The 18,715-nt window shown below is 36.5% G+C and overlaps 1 protein-coding gene and 1 long non-coding RNA gene across 12 annotated transcripts in view; one reads left to right on the forward strand and one right to left on the reverse strand.

Moving 5' to 3' along the window:
• Window positions 1-13,808, forward strand: part of LOC117208567 (regulating synaptic membrane exocytosis protein 1) — a 145,774-nt gene extending 131,966 nt beyond the window's left edge. For 4 of the 10 annotated variants that reach the window (XM_033449791.1, XM_033449792.1, XM_033449794.1 and 1 more), the window contains 5 exons: window positions 1,830-2,015; window positions 8,137-8,224; window positions 9,461-9,543; window positions 9,754-9,861; window positions 10,269-10,570. In XM_033449791.1, coding sequence (XP_033305682.1) covers window positions 1,830-2,015; window positions 8,137-8,224; window positions 9,461-9,543; window positions 9,754-9,861; window positions 10,269-10,570 — 767 coding nt within the window. Of the gene's footprint in view, window positions 1-1,829; window positions 2,016-4,782; window positions 4,927-5,277; window positions 6,585-8,136; window positions 8,225-9,460; window positions 9,544-9,753; window positions 9,862-10,268 lie in introns of those variants that run through there. The other 6 variants (XM_033449793.1, XR_004487727.1, XR_004487728.1 and 3 more) reach the window with 6 other exon arrangements.
• The window catches only part of LOC117208577, a 156,370-nt gene that overhangs the window by 135,475 nt on the left and 2,180 nt on the right, over window positions 1-18,715 (reverse strand). The gene's annotated exons all lie outside the window — the stretch shown is intronic.

An 18,715-nucleotide genomic window follows, 5' to 3' on the forward strand; every position in this document is an offset into this window, starting at 1 on the left:
AATCGATTAAAGGGAATGTATAAATATGGCAAAGAAGTTATAAATTTCACAGTTATGTGACATCTGTTATAAGCGTAACTTAAGTTACAAAGAACATGTTTATAAGATTTTTAAATACTGCTATTACGTATACATTGCCATGTTTCTCCATGAAATTGCAAAATTATAAATAACAATAAATGCATTGAATAAATTCTTGTAATTTCTGTATTGTACAATATTCATTCTTATGAACAGTGGAACGCTATCAGGAAACAAATATGTGTGAAACGCAAGTAGATAATGGAAACGTCGATATCTGGAAAAAGTCAAATATAAATGTGAGAACATACATTGTAATCTAAAGGCTGAACAAGAGACCATTATTTCCCAGTTCTCAGTATTTCACTGAATATTCGTTGGCGTTTCAATCTTTTTATTTCTGTATCGAAAGTTCTCGCTACATCCATAAAATATAGAAAGTGAAATAAAATGTCACCGGACTACATCTCAAAGTTCAGAAAGGTGGAGGAGTTTCCAGTAAATTTAAAATTCGCATGCTATTTTATTATTTCAAAGAAGATTTTCGCATTACAAAATTGTGACTATTCAATTTACAAAGAATATTGTGAAGAACAAAAGTCCCTATTGAATGAAAAGTCCTTATGAATTTGTATAACGTGCAATTTTTTTTAAAGTATGTACTTCTGTTCAATCGTAGCAATTATAAATAATTGAATAATTCATAAGATACTTATTTCTAATTTATTTAATAAGAATTCCATCATGCTTCAAAGATACTAACGTTCTAGATACTGTCGTTTCTTTTTAAAAATTTCACGATAATACAAATAATGTTTTATTCGCTAAACACCCCTTGAGAAGAGAATAACAAACAGAATAACAAACCTGTTGGATCTAGATCAGACCGAATCAAGCTTGTTTGACTTCGGCATTATATGTTATAAAAACTGGGTCAGGGTTGAAAATCAAACTTCCAACAAGACGAGATATCGTCGTAGAAATTTTAGGTCATCCATGGCACTTCTCTTCGTTGATGTCCTTGTTCTCGAACGAGAAAATTGTATTTGCAGTGTCTACGATTTCATAATTATCCTTGGACTTCGCTAATTCGTTTCGATCTACTCAATTTCTGAATACTTACTTCAAAGTGCACGGAAGCTTACAAGCTAAACTAATTTTATAACTAATTTTCGATGTCGGTCTTTCAAGTACTTTCATGAACTACGAGTATTTTCAAAGCATTATTAACTATGAATCTTGTTAACATAAAATGATTTTCAGTGCTTGATTTTATATACATTGAAATATTACGTAAAATAATATTGCTTCAACAGATTAGAAAAAGTCTACCTAATGTTTAATATTATGTATTAAAAAACAGTAAAATATTCTGAATGATTAATATTCTTTTATCAAACATTTGAAATATCTACGGAGATGTATTTCAACTTACGTGAGTGTTTCATCGTATACGAACATGAAAATTTTACAATATTACAAGCAAAAGAGGACAAATCAGGAACGTGTATTTTATAAGTTAGAATTACTAATTTAACTCTATCTAAGTAATTTATATTTTAAAAGTTAATTAACCATTTTTACCGATTCTGTATAAACTAAATATCCTCCATTAAGTAATACTATTCTGCCACGAATTTAACCAAATTATACATTTTATCCAAATATGAAACCGCATAAATATCAGTCATCTAACAATGATATTCATATTGTACTGTGTCACTGATTCTCTAAAATTTTCCAAAAATCGGAGTTCGCTTCTATAAAATCTTCAATGAATTTACAAAATGTGACATTCGATTTTCCAGGCGGAAGCATGGGAGAAGCCGATATGCCGAATATAGTGCACTACAATCGGGATCGACGACGGAGCTCGTTCACCAGGCCGATGAGGGATCCCGAAGAAATTCTAGAAGGTCTACGATCATTGAAAGCGGCCAAGAGAGAGCTTGGCAGGACGATGAGTCTCACAGGAGACAAAAGGCGCGAGAGCCGTGAGTATGGATACGTTGCTTCTCTTTTGGCCATCATTTCGCCTAACCATTCGTTCGTCCGTCCGTCAGTTCGTTCATTCATCCATGCGATTGTTTGCCTGTCTGTCCGTCTGTCTATATCTGTTTGACTGTCTTTCACCCGCTCGTCGATTTATTTCTATATTCTTTCGTCTTTGTCTCTCTTATTTTCTCACCACCACCGTTCTCGATCGTTGGATCGTCGGTCGGCTCGATCCATCCTCGTCCACCAGCCGATCAGCAGATCGAATCTTCCACGTCGGCCGGCGCCGTGCGTATCGTACGCATGCGAATAAATGTATGTGCACGGACGTACATGTATCCGTGTAGAGTGTAGAGGCAAGGTAAACTGAATTAGACGGGCTAGAATGATTATCGGGCGCCATCATTCGATTTAATCCGATCTCATTCAATTCGATACGATTTCTGCTACGTGGAAGCCGCGTTTCGTTAGAGACGATTGATTATTGGAACATAAAAGCTGCGACTGCGTCTGTTTCTTCTTGTTACGTGGTAAGACAAGATTTCGAGCTGTGGGTAGAAAATATCTCTGAGAAACTTGTCTTTCAGTGCGTGTACGTAGGTGCAGTTGAAATATTATTATATTATCTATAAAGTTGAGAATAGTACTGTATCGTAGAATATCGATAAAAAGTAGGTAAAAATAAATCTCTTAGGATATAGGATCACATGTTAAACTATCGATAGCAAGTTAGAGGAGATAAATTTCTGAGAATTAGATTTCTAACGAAATTCTAAATTTCCTACGCTTTTCAACCAAACCAACTTGTCTATTGACTGAAAACCAAATTTCTTGTTCTCTGCGCAAAAGAACATAAGAGTGATAGTTTCGATGAAAATTATTATTGTACATATATAAATATATGTGTAAGTCCGTATCGTATGTGTACATTTTTGTGCATTTTTCCATATATCATTCACAAGCCTTTATTATCTTACACTTATATGTGTTTTCTGTGCGATATATCATGTTTCTTCCTCCCTCTCACTCGTTTTACTTCACACGTCTATTTGTTTCTCTACTTTCTCCTTTCCGTGTGCCTTCGTGTAATCACGTCCCATCGATATCGCGCGATTTGACCGAGCGAACAAGTATCCTAACAATTTTTTCGTCCAAGTTAGCCCCCGTTCTTCTCGTTCGTATGGTAGCAAGATAAAATTAATCGAGCCGGAAACGGATCGGCCTGGAAGGGAGCCTTGCGTTCTTTGACGCATCGATAGTACAAAAAATTATAAAGATTTCTGAAGCATTAACGTCTATTGTAACGGTAACTATCTGAAAGGACCAGTATAATGATTTAGCCTGTATAGAACGTTTCGCTATTTATTTTCCCCGGTTCTCTTAATTTGAAACACATACCCATGACGATTCAGTGCTTTCATTGACTATAGATCATCGAACAATATCAGCGGAAATTGGTGTCAGAGGTCTCTTATGATTTGTTTTAAACGCAATTCATCTTTATTTTGTTCGACACACATGACAGAAATTTTAATTGCGTTTGGCGTAAACTTGGTTACAAATTATACAGATATTTATTACTTGATCGTTTTGTTGTTAACGCGGCATCGATATCGTGATAATCAGCTACACGTACCATAACATGATCCGAAAAATGAGAAAACTTTCTTCCATGTATATGTATATATCTATGTGTGTGTGTGTACATATATACATATATATATATACGTACATACCGATGTAATTTGGAAGAATGAAAACTTGGACGTCGATTCACTCGAGCCAAAGATAATTCTGTCGTGTTTTGCGATAATTCAAAGTTAACCGAGCTTCGAAAGGGATTAATCGTTCGGAACAAGCGAGTCACTCGCTAACAATATGGAAAGTGCGATCGGCTAGAACGAGCCGGATGTCTCGCGTTCGGACAGTGCTAAATCGCGTCATCCTACCTCTGTCTGTCTGTCTATCTATTCATTGGAGAAGCTGGCATTTCCAAAAGTTCATTCGTCGCAATGATCTGTGCTCTATGCTCATCTCTGTGCGATCGCTGTTGCGCCGCTGTTGCCTGTCGCTGAGTACTCGTTCCGCCTGTGCCAGCCTGAGACACCAACGACCTAATATCATCCGACAAGGCCGAGAAACAAAGTGATTGGCAAAAAAAAGGCTAACATGAGCAAAGTTGAAAAGGAATTTACGAACGGAGGAGGTCGAAAGCGGATGGAGGAGAGGAGAAGGATCGATCGATGAACGCGATCGATCACGCCTTGGTTTCTTCTCTCCCGCTCTAGCTCCCGATGTTCCTTCATATGTGTGCCTTTGCACGTCACTCTTTGTGAGTTTTCTCGACATGTTCAAAAACAAACAAACAAACAAACAAACAAAAAGTAACAATCTAAAACCTGTATACCACACCTCATCAGGCCTGGTTCCTCGTTTACGTTGAAACCATCAAACGCCAAGTGCCAAAAGCTATGCGCTGATCGTGTTCTCCACTATATACTGAGTGTTCGTCTTCTCTCATGATCCGCTGACGAAGAACGCCGCGCGTGTGCTCTGTCAATTTTCTCTCTTTGTTCATTTTCTTGATCTCCTTTCTCGGTCGGCACCGTCCGGCAATCTCTGACATGCGTACACGGTCGATCAAAATGCTCGGTTCGCTCGGTCGAAACGCCATCGGCCATCGTCACCATCCCGACACCCCGATCGACGACGAATCGTGGGCTCGATCGACCGACCAACCACAACATCATCGATCAACGACAACAGCGTGCGTAGTCCCAACGGTTACTGTGTGGCAGTGCGAGCCTGTATCTCCGAGGACCGGTAACTCGGCCTCCTTCCCACTGCCGCACTCCATACCACCTCGATAAATAACCACAGGACACTGTGGACCACCGTCACGGGCTTCCGGTAAGATACATTTTCTCGCTTTCTCTCTCTCTCTTTCTCTCTCTCTCTCTCTCTCTCTCTATTCTATTCCATTCTATTTTCCACTAGTCTCGTTCTATCCATCTTTCTATTCCTTCCCTTTTTCGTTCCACTCTCTGCCTATTTGCCGACACGTTTGCCTTGCCTATCCGTTTCTTTATCTGTTTGCCTATTCCGGCTAAACGCAAACGTTATTTCCCATTCTCTGTTATATTTTAACGTCCTTGTTCCCTTTTCTTCTCCTATTTCGTTCTACGTTTATCTCTTCCTACTTTTCTTTAACTGTAATAATAGACGTGTCTTTTCTTTCTGTTTTTTTTTCCTTTTTTTAAGACCGTGAAAGATCGTAATCGATGTTCTTTTTATAACTTATACTCGGAAGGAAAGTTTAAGGAGGCAACGTATTTTATCTTTTTCCATTGTTACTTTTACATTGTTTGAATATTGCCTCTCAACGGGGAAGGTCCTATTATAACGAAAACGTTGAGAAAGAAATGAGAATGGGACTGCTTCAAATGTTCCCACGGATTATTGTGTTTTGCTCGAAACGTTGTCTTAAATGTAAGTGTGCTCCAATATCTAAAGGCACCCTGCATTCAATAAATTTTTTGTCAAGGTATATTTGTAGGAAACTCGTAAATTGCGTAGTATGTAATTCTACCCCTGTTCATTTTTTTTACTTTTATTACGCCGATCCTCTGCCTGCTCGCAGTAGCGCTTTAATATTTAGATTTTAAATGCTCGCTTAGTATTGTAATATTAGCGATAGTTAAGTTGATCGCTAACCACTCGTTGCTATGTCTACAACCATGGTAAGGAAAACTGATCTTCGATATGTTTTTGAATGCACTTTGAGAACGGAAATTTGTTTGTTGCGAAAATATGTTCGTGAATATTCATAAGAATTTTATGAAGAAAATCTGTTCTCGTTGGACGTGAAAAATATGTAGAAGAAAATAAAGCGGAAAGTAATACATTTAAATGATAGTAGAACGCTAGGTGACGACAGCTGCTACTCGTTTGTGTTCCACTAATGATCGACCTATACTACTTGATTCCATATAGTAAGGAAAAGGATGCGATATAAGAGTTCGTGCGAAATAAATGTCGGTATTATTTATATGCCGCGAAAGAAACGACGTCATAACGATAATGTATCATTTTATAAAAATTTCAATTTCTATATAAAACTTTATATAAAAGTGTAAAATATTTTCCAACCATTTCGTATAGTTTAATTTCTTCGCTAATGAAGTACAGGAAATTCCCATTATAAATTAAATTCTTTGAATTAGATGATAATGCAAAGAGATACGTCTGTAGCTTACTACTTTGATCATCAAACATGCCACAAATTGACCTATTAATTTCAATCCTACCATAATCTTCCAATAGATTCCAACCAGACTATCGGTATTCGTACCAAACATGCTTGATGACAGATTTCTGACATGTTTGTCAGATATCTAGCGAAACGCTACTGTTACTGAACGCTAACAATTAAACATCGATACTTGTGTAACATTTAAATAGGAACGAAAAACGATAAAATTTAATAAAAAAAATTCATGCGCGTCATTTAGCATTCCTTCGGAAACTAATAATAATCTGCTATATACGTTGCATACAACAGAGAGAATAATAAATATTTAATATATAATATTTGCACAAAATAATGGAATCTATTAGTTCTCAAAGTTCATTTAACGACGAAAAGTATTAGAAGATACAGTAACTTTAATCTGAGACAGTTGATATTTCGCGAATAAATTTATTAATTCATTCTATATGATTAATGTTGCTGGATCGGAAAACTAACTGCTTTAATTTAGTTCTCAAAGTTTATTTAATCGTGAACGTAATTGAAAGATACAAGTTCAACGTGAAAAAATTAATACTTCACGAACAAAATCTCCGATTTTTATTACATAGAAGACGATATTATATGATTAATGTTACTGGATCGAAAGACTGACTGCATAAGTGTCTTACGTGTCTCCTATCATCATTCTAAAATATTGTACCTGAATATATCCTCGCGTAGAATTAGTAGGCCCGATAGACACGGTAGTTAGTAATTCGTGATAGCAATGCCAACTTTGTAATAACGATAATTCCGTAGATGTTCAAGAAATAGCTACAATTGACGTACCTGTTCCATTCTTAGCTAGAGTTTTGCAACACGTAGCTAAGAAAACCGTAAGTAGGCTTCATTGTGGTTTGTCGTCCTAATCTTGAATTTATCTCTCGATGCTTTCTTCTTATACCTTCTTTTAATAGTACACTAGTAATTTAAAACAGATCTACCTTATTTTTCACCGATAAAACGTAATACCATTAGATGCATTATTCTTATCGATTATTATCTATGGATGTACGTAGATGCTGATGTGGCAAATTTAGAATCCTTACATCATCTACCCTGCACACCACTCATTTACAACTATAGTGGCACAACTTATAATCTTCGAATTTTTTCCAAATTTTCCTCTCATTCATGTGTATGAGGTAATAACGTTACTTTTTAAGGATTACAGATAACTTTGAACCGTACTATTTTTATACGTAGAAAATTAGCAAGTCGTATGGAAATATTAATAGCCATTTATCCCCAGTTGCTCCGTGTAATTAACGAAAGCCTCGACTTTCGTTCGACAACATTTTATTATCTCGAAAAGTAGCATCTCCTGTAAGAGTTGCGTATTCGTTTAAAAGTTGAACCAACTCTATAAATACTTGATAAGCACTCTGTAATTACTCGACATTTCAATCCCATTCTTTACTCTACATGTCACAAACAAGATATAAGTGCGCACAGTTAGAAATATGCTTTACCATTTCGAGGATACTTGATATAATTTGGGTGCTTCGTTGATTGTGAAACGTAAGGCTTTGTTGGAAAAGTATGAACCCCCCGAGTAGACAGCCAGATCCAGTATGCATAAAATGGATTTCGAGCAACGACTGTCCGGCAATCTGCGTGGTATTGCGCACGGCCATGAGAAAAGAGATGCAAACGATAGAAATAACTCTTTCTCTCCTTTGAAAAATAGCAAGGGAACAAAAAAGAAAAAGGAAAGAAGATCAACGTGTTACACCCGGAAAAGTAAATCACACGACATGCAGGTTGCTGGGCGGGCAATCGCGAAATACACAGGTCACAGAAAGGAAATATTTTTCTCTAACTCGCAGGGCGGGGTGAGCGCAAAGACAGCGTCATGAATATTCCGGAGAGGTTTTACGATCGCAACAGTGAATCAGAAGAGGAAGAAAAGTGGAGGTAAGTATCGCTGACTATAAGAAATATATAACTAAAAACTATGACCTCCGTTTAACTGTATCTGTTTCTTTAGTGGAGCGGAAGATAGTTGGAATTTGTATAAAAAATTACTCGAGATCTAGTGGCAGTAATTTTTCTGTATCACTTTCTAAATATATTTGTTATATTTTTAAATACTTCCTGGAAATAAATATCTAATAAATCTGTTTCTTTCTATAAATAATACAATCTCAGCCAGGTTAAAACAAAATCCAGTATTTTCTTATAATAATTTGATTATAATTTTCGAACAATTTGAATGCAAATATTAAAAGTTGCTACCACGGTTTCGTTTTCTCTCATTTCACAAATATCGAATGAACTGAAATTATTATCTCCATGCTATAATATTAACTGGGATAACCTTTGTTTAATTCTCTAAAGGTTTCAAATTAAATTCTTATTACAGAGTTATAAATTTTTCTAACAGGGTAAAAGTTCTTGCTACATTATAAATCATAATTAATGTCAGTAACGTGGTATTATGATAATTATGCATTGTTCCAAATTATTTTCATATTTGTATTATTAATTGTATGATAACAGATTGAAAATTGTAATTTCTCACGTAAATTAATACAGTATCTCAGTTTTAAACTAAGCAATTCTTTAAAATGATTTTAATTATTCCTATAATAATATATTACTTTTCACTGCAGAATGTATATTAATTAACTGCTCAATGAGTTATTCAGCTTATTTATGTTATTAAAAGAAAAGGAAAAATATCGTCATTTACTTCAACGATTTTAAAGCTACATAATTGTGGTATTTCCATAAAAAGTTCTTCGAGCATGAAAAAATGTCATAAAGCAGTCGTTAAACCAGCAACGTGAATTTAATAGTATGATTTTCAAAATTGACGATCGTCATAAATGACACGAAAATGTAACATAAATACTTTATTATACCATACTACATAGTTAAGTAATCTAATGCTATTTACTTTACAGATGCACACTCTACCCCCTTCCCTCTTTCTCTAACATCTAGCACAAACGATAAAAACGATGAAATTGTAAAGTGGACTTCACTTTTTAGTGTTAGTCTGTTAGTTCCCTAGCTTTTAGCTTGCTAGTACTCTAGTACTTTATTCTCATATTTTTTAGACCTATCCTAACGTACACTCGCATAGCTTTTGTTCGATTTCACGGAATATTAATCTCTCTTTGCTTTTCTGTTCTCTTTTACATTTAGTCAGCCGATGAGAAACGAAAATGGCGTTGACGCAAAGCTGGGTCGCGGACAGGTGCCACCAAAGGGATTCAAGATGATAGCTGGTAAATAATTTGACGATTTACTAAATACAGATGTCGAGAATTTCAGCTCGATTTTCGAAATAATCTTTCATTTCTCTTTTCTTCGTGTACTAATCGTATCAATGTTTCAATACAAAATTTGTCACGGAAAGGAGAAACAATGAATTTATCGAAGAAGGTTCCCTCGTGAGAAACTTTGGATCAATTGTGTGAATTTTTCATGGATTTTAGGAGGTCAAAATGGCGAGGTGAAACTGGGTTTCTGCCTAAGCAAGGGAACGCTCGAACTCGAGGTTATATGCGCTAGAGATATTTGCCCCGGCGAAAAAGAAGAGCCAGGTAATTTCCTGCGTTTCTCGCTAAATATTTTCAACTAACATGTACGATTTTTCATTCAATTATGAATACTTTTGATTAACGCGTATTTCGTTTATTGTAAATTAACGCACAAGAATTAGAATTCGTGCCAACAGGAAATAAATCTAGGATCCAGGCTTTTGGGTATGAGCTCGTGTTCTCGAGAAAGATGCGTTTCGATGACTCGCTAAGATGGCAGGCAGCTTTATCAAGAGTCTATCGACACACTGATATATCGGCTAACGCATTTTCTTCGAAGACACGACTACACACGTAGAAGCCTCGAGTCTATCACGAAAACTTAAATCTGAGAAAATAAATGCCTCGACATTACGCTGTGCATAAAATGATGCTTCGATAATTAATTACAATTTTTTATAACGATACAGACACCTACGTGAAAACATATCTTCGAGATGGCGATAGGTGGCTGCAAAAACGTAAAACACGCGTAATACGGCACTCGAGGAACCCGCAATATCGTCAAACTATCAAATACAGCAGCTGCGACGCCCTCGGAAGGAATCTGTTGGTTATGCTATGGGAGAAGAAGCAGGCGTTCGAAAGTAATCAAGGCTTAGGTGGGGCTGAAGTGAGCCTCGATCTTCTTCCATTGACACGGCTGACCGTCGATTGGTATCCCTTGTTCCCGATTCACACTCTTGGCACTCATACCGCGGACTCCCCATGATGGCTGAGGGAAAAATGGGCCCTCGAGGCCGGAGAACTCGACCTCAGACTGAGCCTTCTGCTCAAGGACGAGAACGAGTCCGTCGTGAAAATTATCTCCTGATGGAACCAAACGTTGTTTCCTTCAACAGTCTTTCTTCGTTCTATTTTCCTCGTTCATCTCATCTTTAGTTACTAGTTTTTAATTACTTCCTAACCGGATTTTCTAATGCATTTTTTTCTAATCTACCTACTGATTATTTCGATGAATTGGTACTTCGGAATCTCGAGCTTGTCGAGCGTGTCACGGCCCGATCATGAACAAGTTGTTAATGGTCAAACTAGATTACAGTTTATCAGGCAAGGAACAAAGAGACTAAGTGAACACGCAGGCAAGTAGCAATGGAGTTACGCTCGCTAATGAAAGTTCCATGGACGAGACAATGAGCAATAACGATAGCCTAAGTCGGACAATTAGCGATGGGATCAATTTCAATTTGTAATATATCCAAGTCCATTCCAAGACCTAAGCAGCATTTTACGAGATTCAATCATTATCTATCAGAGGTGATGTTTTACTTTCAATATCTAGAAAGTATACTTGAATCACAGATATAAGGTTCGTTTCTTTTTTTTTTATTTTACAAAAATTGATCCGATATTCAAATCACTCTAGTAACATAAATGATAATATCGTAGATAATTACAATTTAACGATCGTGCCGCCATTGCTGTTGTATCTCTATTATTAATTTGCAATTCGAAAATTGGGATTCCGTTGTACCATAAACTAGCCAACTAGCATAAATTCTATATTTCCATCTGTGTTGTCACGCGATCGTGATAACAAGCTAAAAGACAATCAAACTCTGATCGCTTCGATCGATGATTTATCATCGAGATGATTAATACCGGAGCCAACAATAGAATCACGGTTTCTAACTATTTCCTTTTAATCGCCTTTCGTGGGTAGTCGATTATAAAGAATTCGCTGCGTGTCGTTTTTACAACGACTCGATGCAAGCAAGGCAGGGCAAAACATTGAAGAGCAAATCGATATCCTGAAGTATCGAGTTCTCACGGCAGTAATTTTTCACATTCTGTGAAATTTGTTCGGGAACATCCACGAAGGTTCTAGCAATAAGGGTGTACCTGTGTAAATTTATTCCACAGAGAGCAACTTATGAAACGAAGATGAAACTACAAGGAAAAAAAAACATAAGAAAGATTCTATTTTTTTCATGAATTATTAAAGCGTGGAACATGAGGAAGGGTGAGGAGAAGATGCCACGTCTTAAAGAGACGACGAGGGTCCATTTTTCCCATAAATTAAGGAACGACAGAGACATACGAGAGACGATCGACATCTGTCACGGATACGCGTGCTCTGGTTGATCCAGCTTTGGGATTCGATCGAGTCTCGTGGCTAACGTACGAGCCGATTTGCATTCGGTGAAATAAATATATATGTTCACCGGCGAATGTATCGTTAAGTACTTTTTGTTCGTGGAAGAAGCGCCTCGATACGAATATCACATACGTCCGACTAAACCAGTAAAACGGTATTCGTTTGAATCAACGATTTCGTGATTATCAATGAAAATAAATTATACAATGCGTTTCATTCATACGAGTTAGAATTTGCTTGATCGTAATAAAACAGGTATAACGAAGAAATCAATGAAGCGACACAAAGTATTGCAAATTAAAGATCGAGACTACTTCTTCGACGTTTCAATTATTTAACGGTAGACAATCGTTTTAAGGCTCGCTGGTCGAGCCGAATACAAAGAGCAATCGGTAAGTGGTTACCAGAACAACTTTACGGGCAACATGAATGGCAATTGAACAAAAAGAAAAAAAGAAAAAAAATACAAACTCGGTGTTTAGAAGTCATGCAATTTTTGTAGCTCGTAGACTGACAACAGAGATTCCTTTAACACTCGCGAATTTCATATACGAAGTTTCCGGAACAAAGAAAAAAGGAAAAAGAACACGATCGCGAGGGTCACTACAAGAATCTTATGTAATTTCGATTTTACGACTTTGTCCGTGTTGGTGTCATAGGAGATGTATTAAATATTCTATGAAATTTTTTCGTATCGGCTATATCGAAACGATAAATATCAATCGCATGTTAGATTTGTCGCAAATTTCCATTTGATTCTGGTATTGATCGATAGTATTTGTAATGGCCCTCGAGACGTTAATCTTCAAACGTACGTTTCGTTCTTTCGCTAGGACAATTGCTAGGTATAATATCGAGAAGAATATTCTAAAACAGGATACAGCGTTTTATCGAGGGTCTGCCAGATCTTTGAATAAACTGTGGCAACGTTGGAAGGAATAGAATAATAGAAAAAGCGAAAGAATCGAAACGCGACACAAAGTACGGACGACGATTGATCCGAAAGTATTGCGCTTACCCCGCCCGAGTTAGAAACAGAAATTACGCTATTATATCGTCAAATGTAAATCATTCGATACATATTTGTGAAGAGATACGTGCGTGATAAAAGTACTACAATGTCGCGTGCGCGATACGATACTTTTACGACATAATTCTATCAAACCTAAACGTGTATTAATGGTACATAGAAATCAATGATTTCGCTGACCAAATCCTAATTACGAACGGATATAACCTTTATCGTAGTGAATTTTATAAAAGGCATATTGAATTACGATGACCGATCGAATTACTGAATTCGTTTCATTTCGATTAGTAATTTAGTTACACGTGTTTTTTGATTCAGTGGTATATTTATACGCGCAGTTGAAATGTCCTCTGTAATTTCAGTTTATGTAACAACAGCAATCTGGAATGACTCAACGCTAGATTATCACGATTCGAATAAATTTCCACAGACCAATAAACGACAAGAGTATGGACCATTCAAACAATTTCGAACACGATAAAGGTTAAAATCTGTTAAGGCCCCAATATTACGAGTTACTATTATCTTGGATGATGACCTTCTCCCAGCGATAAACGGGCAATCGTTCCGAAAGAGATGAAAAAGCGAAGTGATTATTCCGCGTTAACATAAAGTTCTGTCTTGAGAACACCAGCAGGCTATCTCTGATCTAACCTGACTTGTACCTCATTTCTATCGATCACTTCTGAGTCCCTCCGAAACCCTTATCTAAAGCAAAAATCTTTACTACCTATACGTATCGTTAATAACGATTCAATTCTAGGACTCGACCTGCAACGTCTTTTAGCGACTTAACGTCGTCTTGGAAACTCTAGTCTCGTTCTTTCGAAGGCAAAAAGGAGGCAACGATTCTTGATGGCCTATAGAATAATCTCAAAACGTGTAACATAAAGTCGATTCATTGGTGTAATAGAAGTCTTAAAAAAAAAAAAAAAAATAAAAAACAGACACTTACACATACATACACACACATACACATATACAAACACGAACGAACGAAAAGAAACGAATGTTTAGAGGTGGAAGAGCAACACACGAGCAGATTGTTTGACAAACGCAAAATCTGATCGGCCTACAAACATATCCTAACGTTTCTTTAAGGGTACATTAGGCACGAGGATACTTTCGACGAGAGCTCTCGAGTCGAATAATCGATGCGTAATAGTCGCCACGTTGACGAGCGTTCCTCGAAGATATCCCCGTCCAATGTTAATCGCACGGACAATCCTGTTGAACGAATGCAATCATCTAAAACTGTAGACGAAAGGTTTTTCCTTTCTAAATGGCTAAGCACGCCGTAGACCCATTTTCTACTAAATCGTTGATGCGAACTATTTATTAATTACCGATTATCATTGTGATCGTTAGCATCGCGGTTTCTATCAACGCTGTCGCTAAATTATTTTGCTAGCAAGACTGCATTTGTCAGCGGTGATATTTCACGAAGCTCTAGATGGATTTCGATTGAAACGGAATGATACCTTCTAATCTTCCAAAAGCTTTTCAACTCTCGTAGGATTCATGGATACAGGTCGTACAACCACGCGATTCGCTACGACCTCATTTCGTTTCTTCAAAAGGCATTAAAATATACCTATGTATTTTCATCTTGAAATTATTTCAGCTTCTAACGATGGGAAAATGACGATATTAAAAGAGAGTACACTTCTTTCCCGCCGTCACTTTTTTCTACGAAATAAAAGCAGCCTTCCGATATCGAATATGAATCAAGTCTGCCCAACTTTGTGACTATTGTAATCGCCTATATAAAAGAATACTATATATATACATACATATATAAATATACACGTAATATAGATATTTGAATATAAAAGAAATCTATATATATACATATATATATACATACATATACATATATACATACACATATGAGGATAAGAATGCTAGATGAGGATACATATGCCGTATCGAAATTGACAATCGAGATCATTGATCCAAATTATGTATGCTACGAATCTTTTAGCAGATATCCCATACGTAATTATAAATTATCAAGGCACAGTCACGTGTAAGATAATCGTAGAGGTGTATAGACATAATGTCATCGATATAATTGTATGTATGTACCTGCGATACCGTACGATGTACATCAACGGGATAATCGATCGCGTTTGCATAGAGGAATATAGTGGAACGAGCATTTAGGAAACATTGCGAATAAGCCGTTTTCGAGTCGAGGTACGTCGTTGTCGAACCGTGATCGAACGTCCCGAGAAACGAAATACAGTAAAAATTAGGGATTACATCCAAGCAACAACCTCTTCCCGTACATATCGGTGTTGTATGTACTTGTTCTAACGTCTAAGTGTCCAAAGACAATCTCATCGATTCGCGCCTATGCTTGCGTGGATCAAACGTCGGGCATGCACATTACGCGCAGGTTAAAATTAAATTCCACATGATATATCACTGTGATCGATACGAATAACGACAATTAAGCTAATAAATTCTAATTTGCTTTCCGCCAGACTCTACATACATACATGTATACAGCTGAACATGACGTAGATTTCGTTGAACGTTAGAGTATCTCTAGCCCTGTCACTGTGCACGTGCATTTCTATTAAAAAAAATTCTTCTCGCGTAACCTTCTATATAGTCGAAAGAGAAATATGATCTCCAAAGTAAGAAAGATTCTAGACACTTAGCTCAAAGCTATTACACTATCAAAGTTTTAGCGAGTAAAAAAATAAAGAGGTGCGTCTCCAGATAAAATAAAATTGTCCCGAAGATAGAATTCTCAGATTCTTTTCTATAATTCGAATGTTAGAAACTATTAGATAGACACGTTTCGAATTCACTATAGCGTTATGAAAAGTTAGTAATTTTCGCTTCCGTTTATTCCTTCCAAGTGTAAGGATCAATTCGACTATAATCACGCAATTGAATGAAATCATATGAAAAGATCTGATTCGTTACCCTTCTTTAATGACCGCACAGTTTCATACAAGTTGTACAGATACTGCTCAATTACGGCCTAAATCGTAAAAGAAACAGGCAAGCGAACGTAAAGTAAATATTTTCGACAAGTGCTTGATCCTCGTAAACGGATACTTTATCGCGGGATCGATGATATCGATCGTGCTGGCGTGCTAGCGTACTTACATGTACACGTTTGTGCACGGACCGACGCTGTTCATCGTTAGCAACGGATGATTGATTGTGCGGCTAATGACGATTGGTCAGTCGCTTGTAAAGTATATAATATCACAAAACAAATGTAATACGACTAATGCTTTAAATGTCGAGTGAAATCGATAACTGGTGTTTATGGAACGAAACAGAAAAAAAACATGATTGCCAAAGGATGACAATAATCATCCAAGACCTATAAACGTCAGTTGTTGATACACTAGATGACGTACATACCTACGCGGCTAAAATAATAAAACTCCAACATTGATCGAAAGTTTGTTCAATTCTTGCATAGTTCTACTAACGTGTGCTATCGTTGACATAAGTTCTTAAAGATTGATCCTTATCGTTCCAATGTGGATGAATTACATGTGAATAATTAAACACTGGTGGTACAGTTAAAATAGTATACTGACTTGCGTTTATTTTGAAATGATAGGAATTAACATTTAAATAATGTTAAGATCAGTCTTTAAGTTATCCGTTGGATGTATCCTAAGCTATGCAAGGATTAAAATCACCCCAAACTTCGGGTATCTACTTGTAAAACATATCTCAGCCAGTCTACTGCGTAATTTTCGATATTACATTTCTCTTTTATATCCCTTTAACTTTCTCCTATAAGGCAACGCTTTTCTAACATACTTACGGTATAATGCGAGCAACGTCGGAAGGGAAAATTGTCACGTGCGATATGTGGTCGAGACTTCGTGAAATTCTGAGCGGAACAGGAAGTTTCAATGGTACTTCATTCACGCTTATCACCAACCTTCTTACGTGCTCATCTATCTATAAAACTCGTATTACGGAAAGCGTTCTATTCGGATAGTAATGCGGATTACGAAACTCGTAGTAGACACGCTGGGTGAGGCATCTTTAAGAGGTAGTTTTAAGCATAACTTAGATGGTGTATCGTTCTATACAGAAAATTTCATGTGATGTCCTTACGTGTTAAGTGTTGATTGTCGCACATGTGGATTAGAATCACGATGTGCGGTAGACTTACGGGTTAATCGAGTAATGATAAACCTTAGCAATTACACGATCGACTATGTTCGATTTATTCTGTGGCGATAGTACGTTGTATAAGTAAGTAAAGCCGTAATAGAAGTCCGCACAGAAGCGTCTTCGATGTTGCGTGACACATTATATTCTATCCTGGCAGTTTCATCAACGAAGCTAGATTTTCCTTCTGCTGGTTTATTTTTTTCGTTGAAAGAAATCGTTTGCAGGTTCAACAAAATTCGAAATTTTGCTCGTGTACAGACAGTAAGACGCTTCTTTGACGATAGTACTCTCAAAAGGTTAATCGATTCCTCAAACTTTAATTAATCATGGCACGTACATATCTGGGCGATGAAATCGTATTGAAGTTGCGATACGATACGGGAAGACACGATCGAAAGATGAAAGAATGAGAAAGTACGAGAATTCCATTTCTTTTTTCTTGTTGATTTAGCAAAATGCTCGCACAAAATTCAGTTTTCTACAGTTTCAACTGTGGAAACAGACTTTTCTGTTCTAACGATACTAAACGATGATGAAACGTGTGCCGACGATGATCCATTCTGTGCAATCTTGTTCCAAATTTTATCAATTTTATTAACCAGCGTTTATTCTTTACTGATTTCTGTAGAAATTATGCGCGCGAATACCTTCCAGGACAGTGTGTTTCAACTAGATCGTTGATTCCTATTCGTTGGTCGAGAGAACATACGAAAGCTTCGGCTCGCGAGGTCACACGAGTGTAATCCATAAAAAAGTATGTGTATAGCTGAGTCAATAATTCTATTGAATGTTACAGATGAAAGTATAATAACATTATAATTTTACTGAAGAGAAACGATACAGTAGAACGACGGAATTTTTGCGATTCCTTTCGTTACTTGCAGTTTAAGCGTACGTAATTTTATCAATGTTGCAAATAAAACTATGATTCCAGAGTTTATCGAGATAGAGAGATACAGAGAAGTTTATAATGGTTCCTTCAAACTAACAAGTTAAATATCAGTAATTTTATCAGTGTTGCAGAATGAACAAATTATAGTCCCAGAGTTTATCACAGATCGGTGCACAATAAATCGCAATACACAATGATTCCTCGTTGAATATTATAGATTCCTCTGGCTTGAGATACAATAATGGAAAAAGTATTTCAATATATAATTCCTATAAAAATTATGATTTTATTGTAAGAGAAATAAATTGTATAATTCTATTAAAATGCTATTAAAAATGAAAATGTAAAAACGTATTGAAAATTTAAATACTTGCCCGATAACCAATAATATGTACGCGGTTGGAAATCACTGTTCTAGGAATAAAAGTACGAGAAATAATGAAAAAAAAAACGGATATAATGAAGAAACGAAGAGGGAACTTTAATAATCCTGATTAGGATTGATAATGAATTGAGGATGACACGAAAAGAAAAATACTTTGCGGAAGTCGCGTCAAATCTTAAGTAAAGCGTGTTTCGATGAAAGGTTGTTACGTCGCTGGTGATTTATTATTGTGCGTAACATAATGACTGATTTTTTGTAGTATGTATGGGCGCAAGTAAAGCGCGACGC

Source organism: Bombus bifarius, unplaced genomic scaffold (genome assembly GCF_011952205.1).
Source record: "Bombus bifarius isolate JDL3187 unplaced genomic scaffold, Bbif_JDL3187 scf7180000008140, whole genome shotgun sequence".
In the NCBI taxonomy this organism is placed as follows: Eukaryota; Metazoa; Arthropoda; class Insecta; order Hymenoptera; family Apidae; genus Bombus; species Bombus bifarius.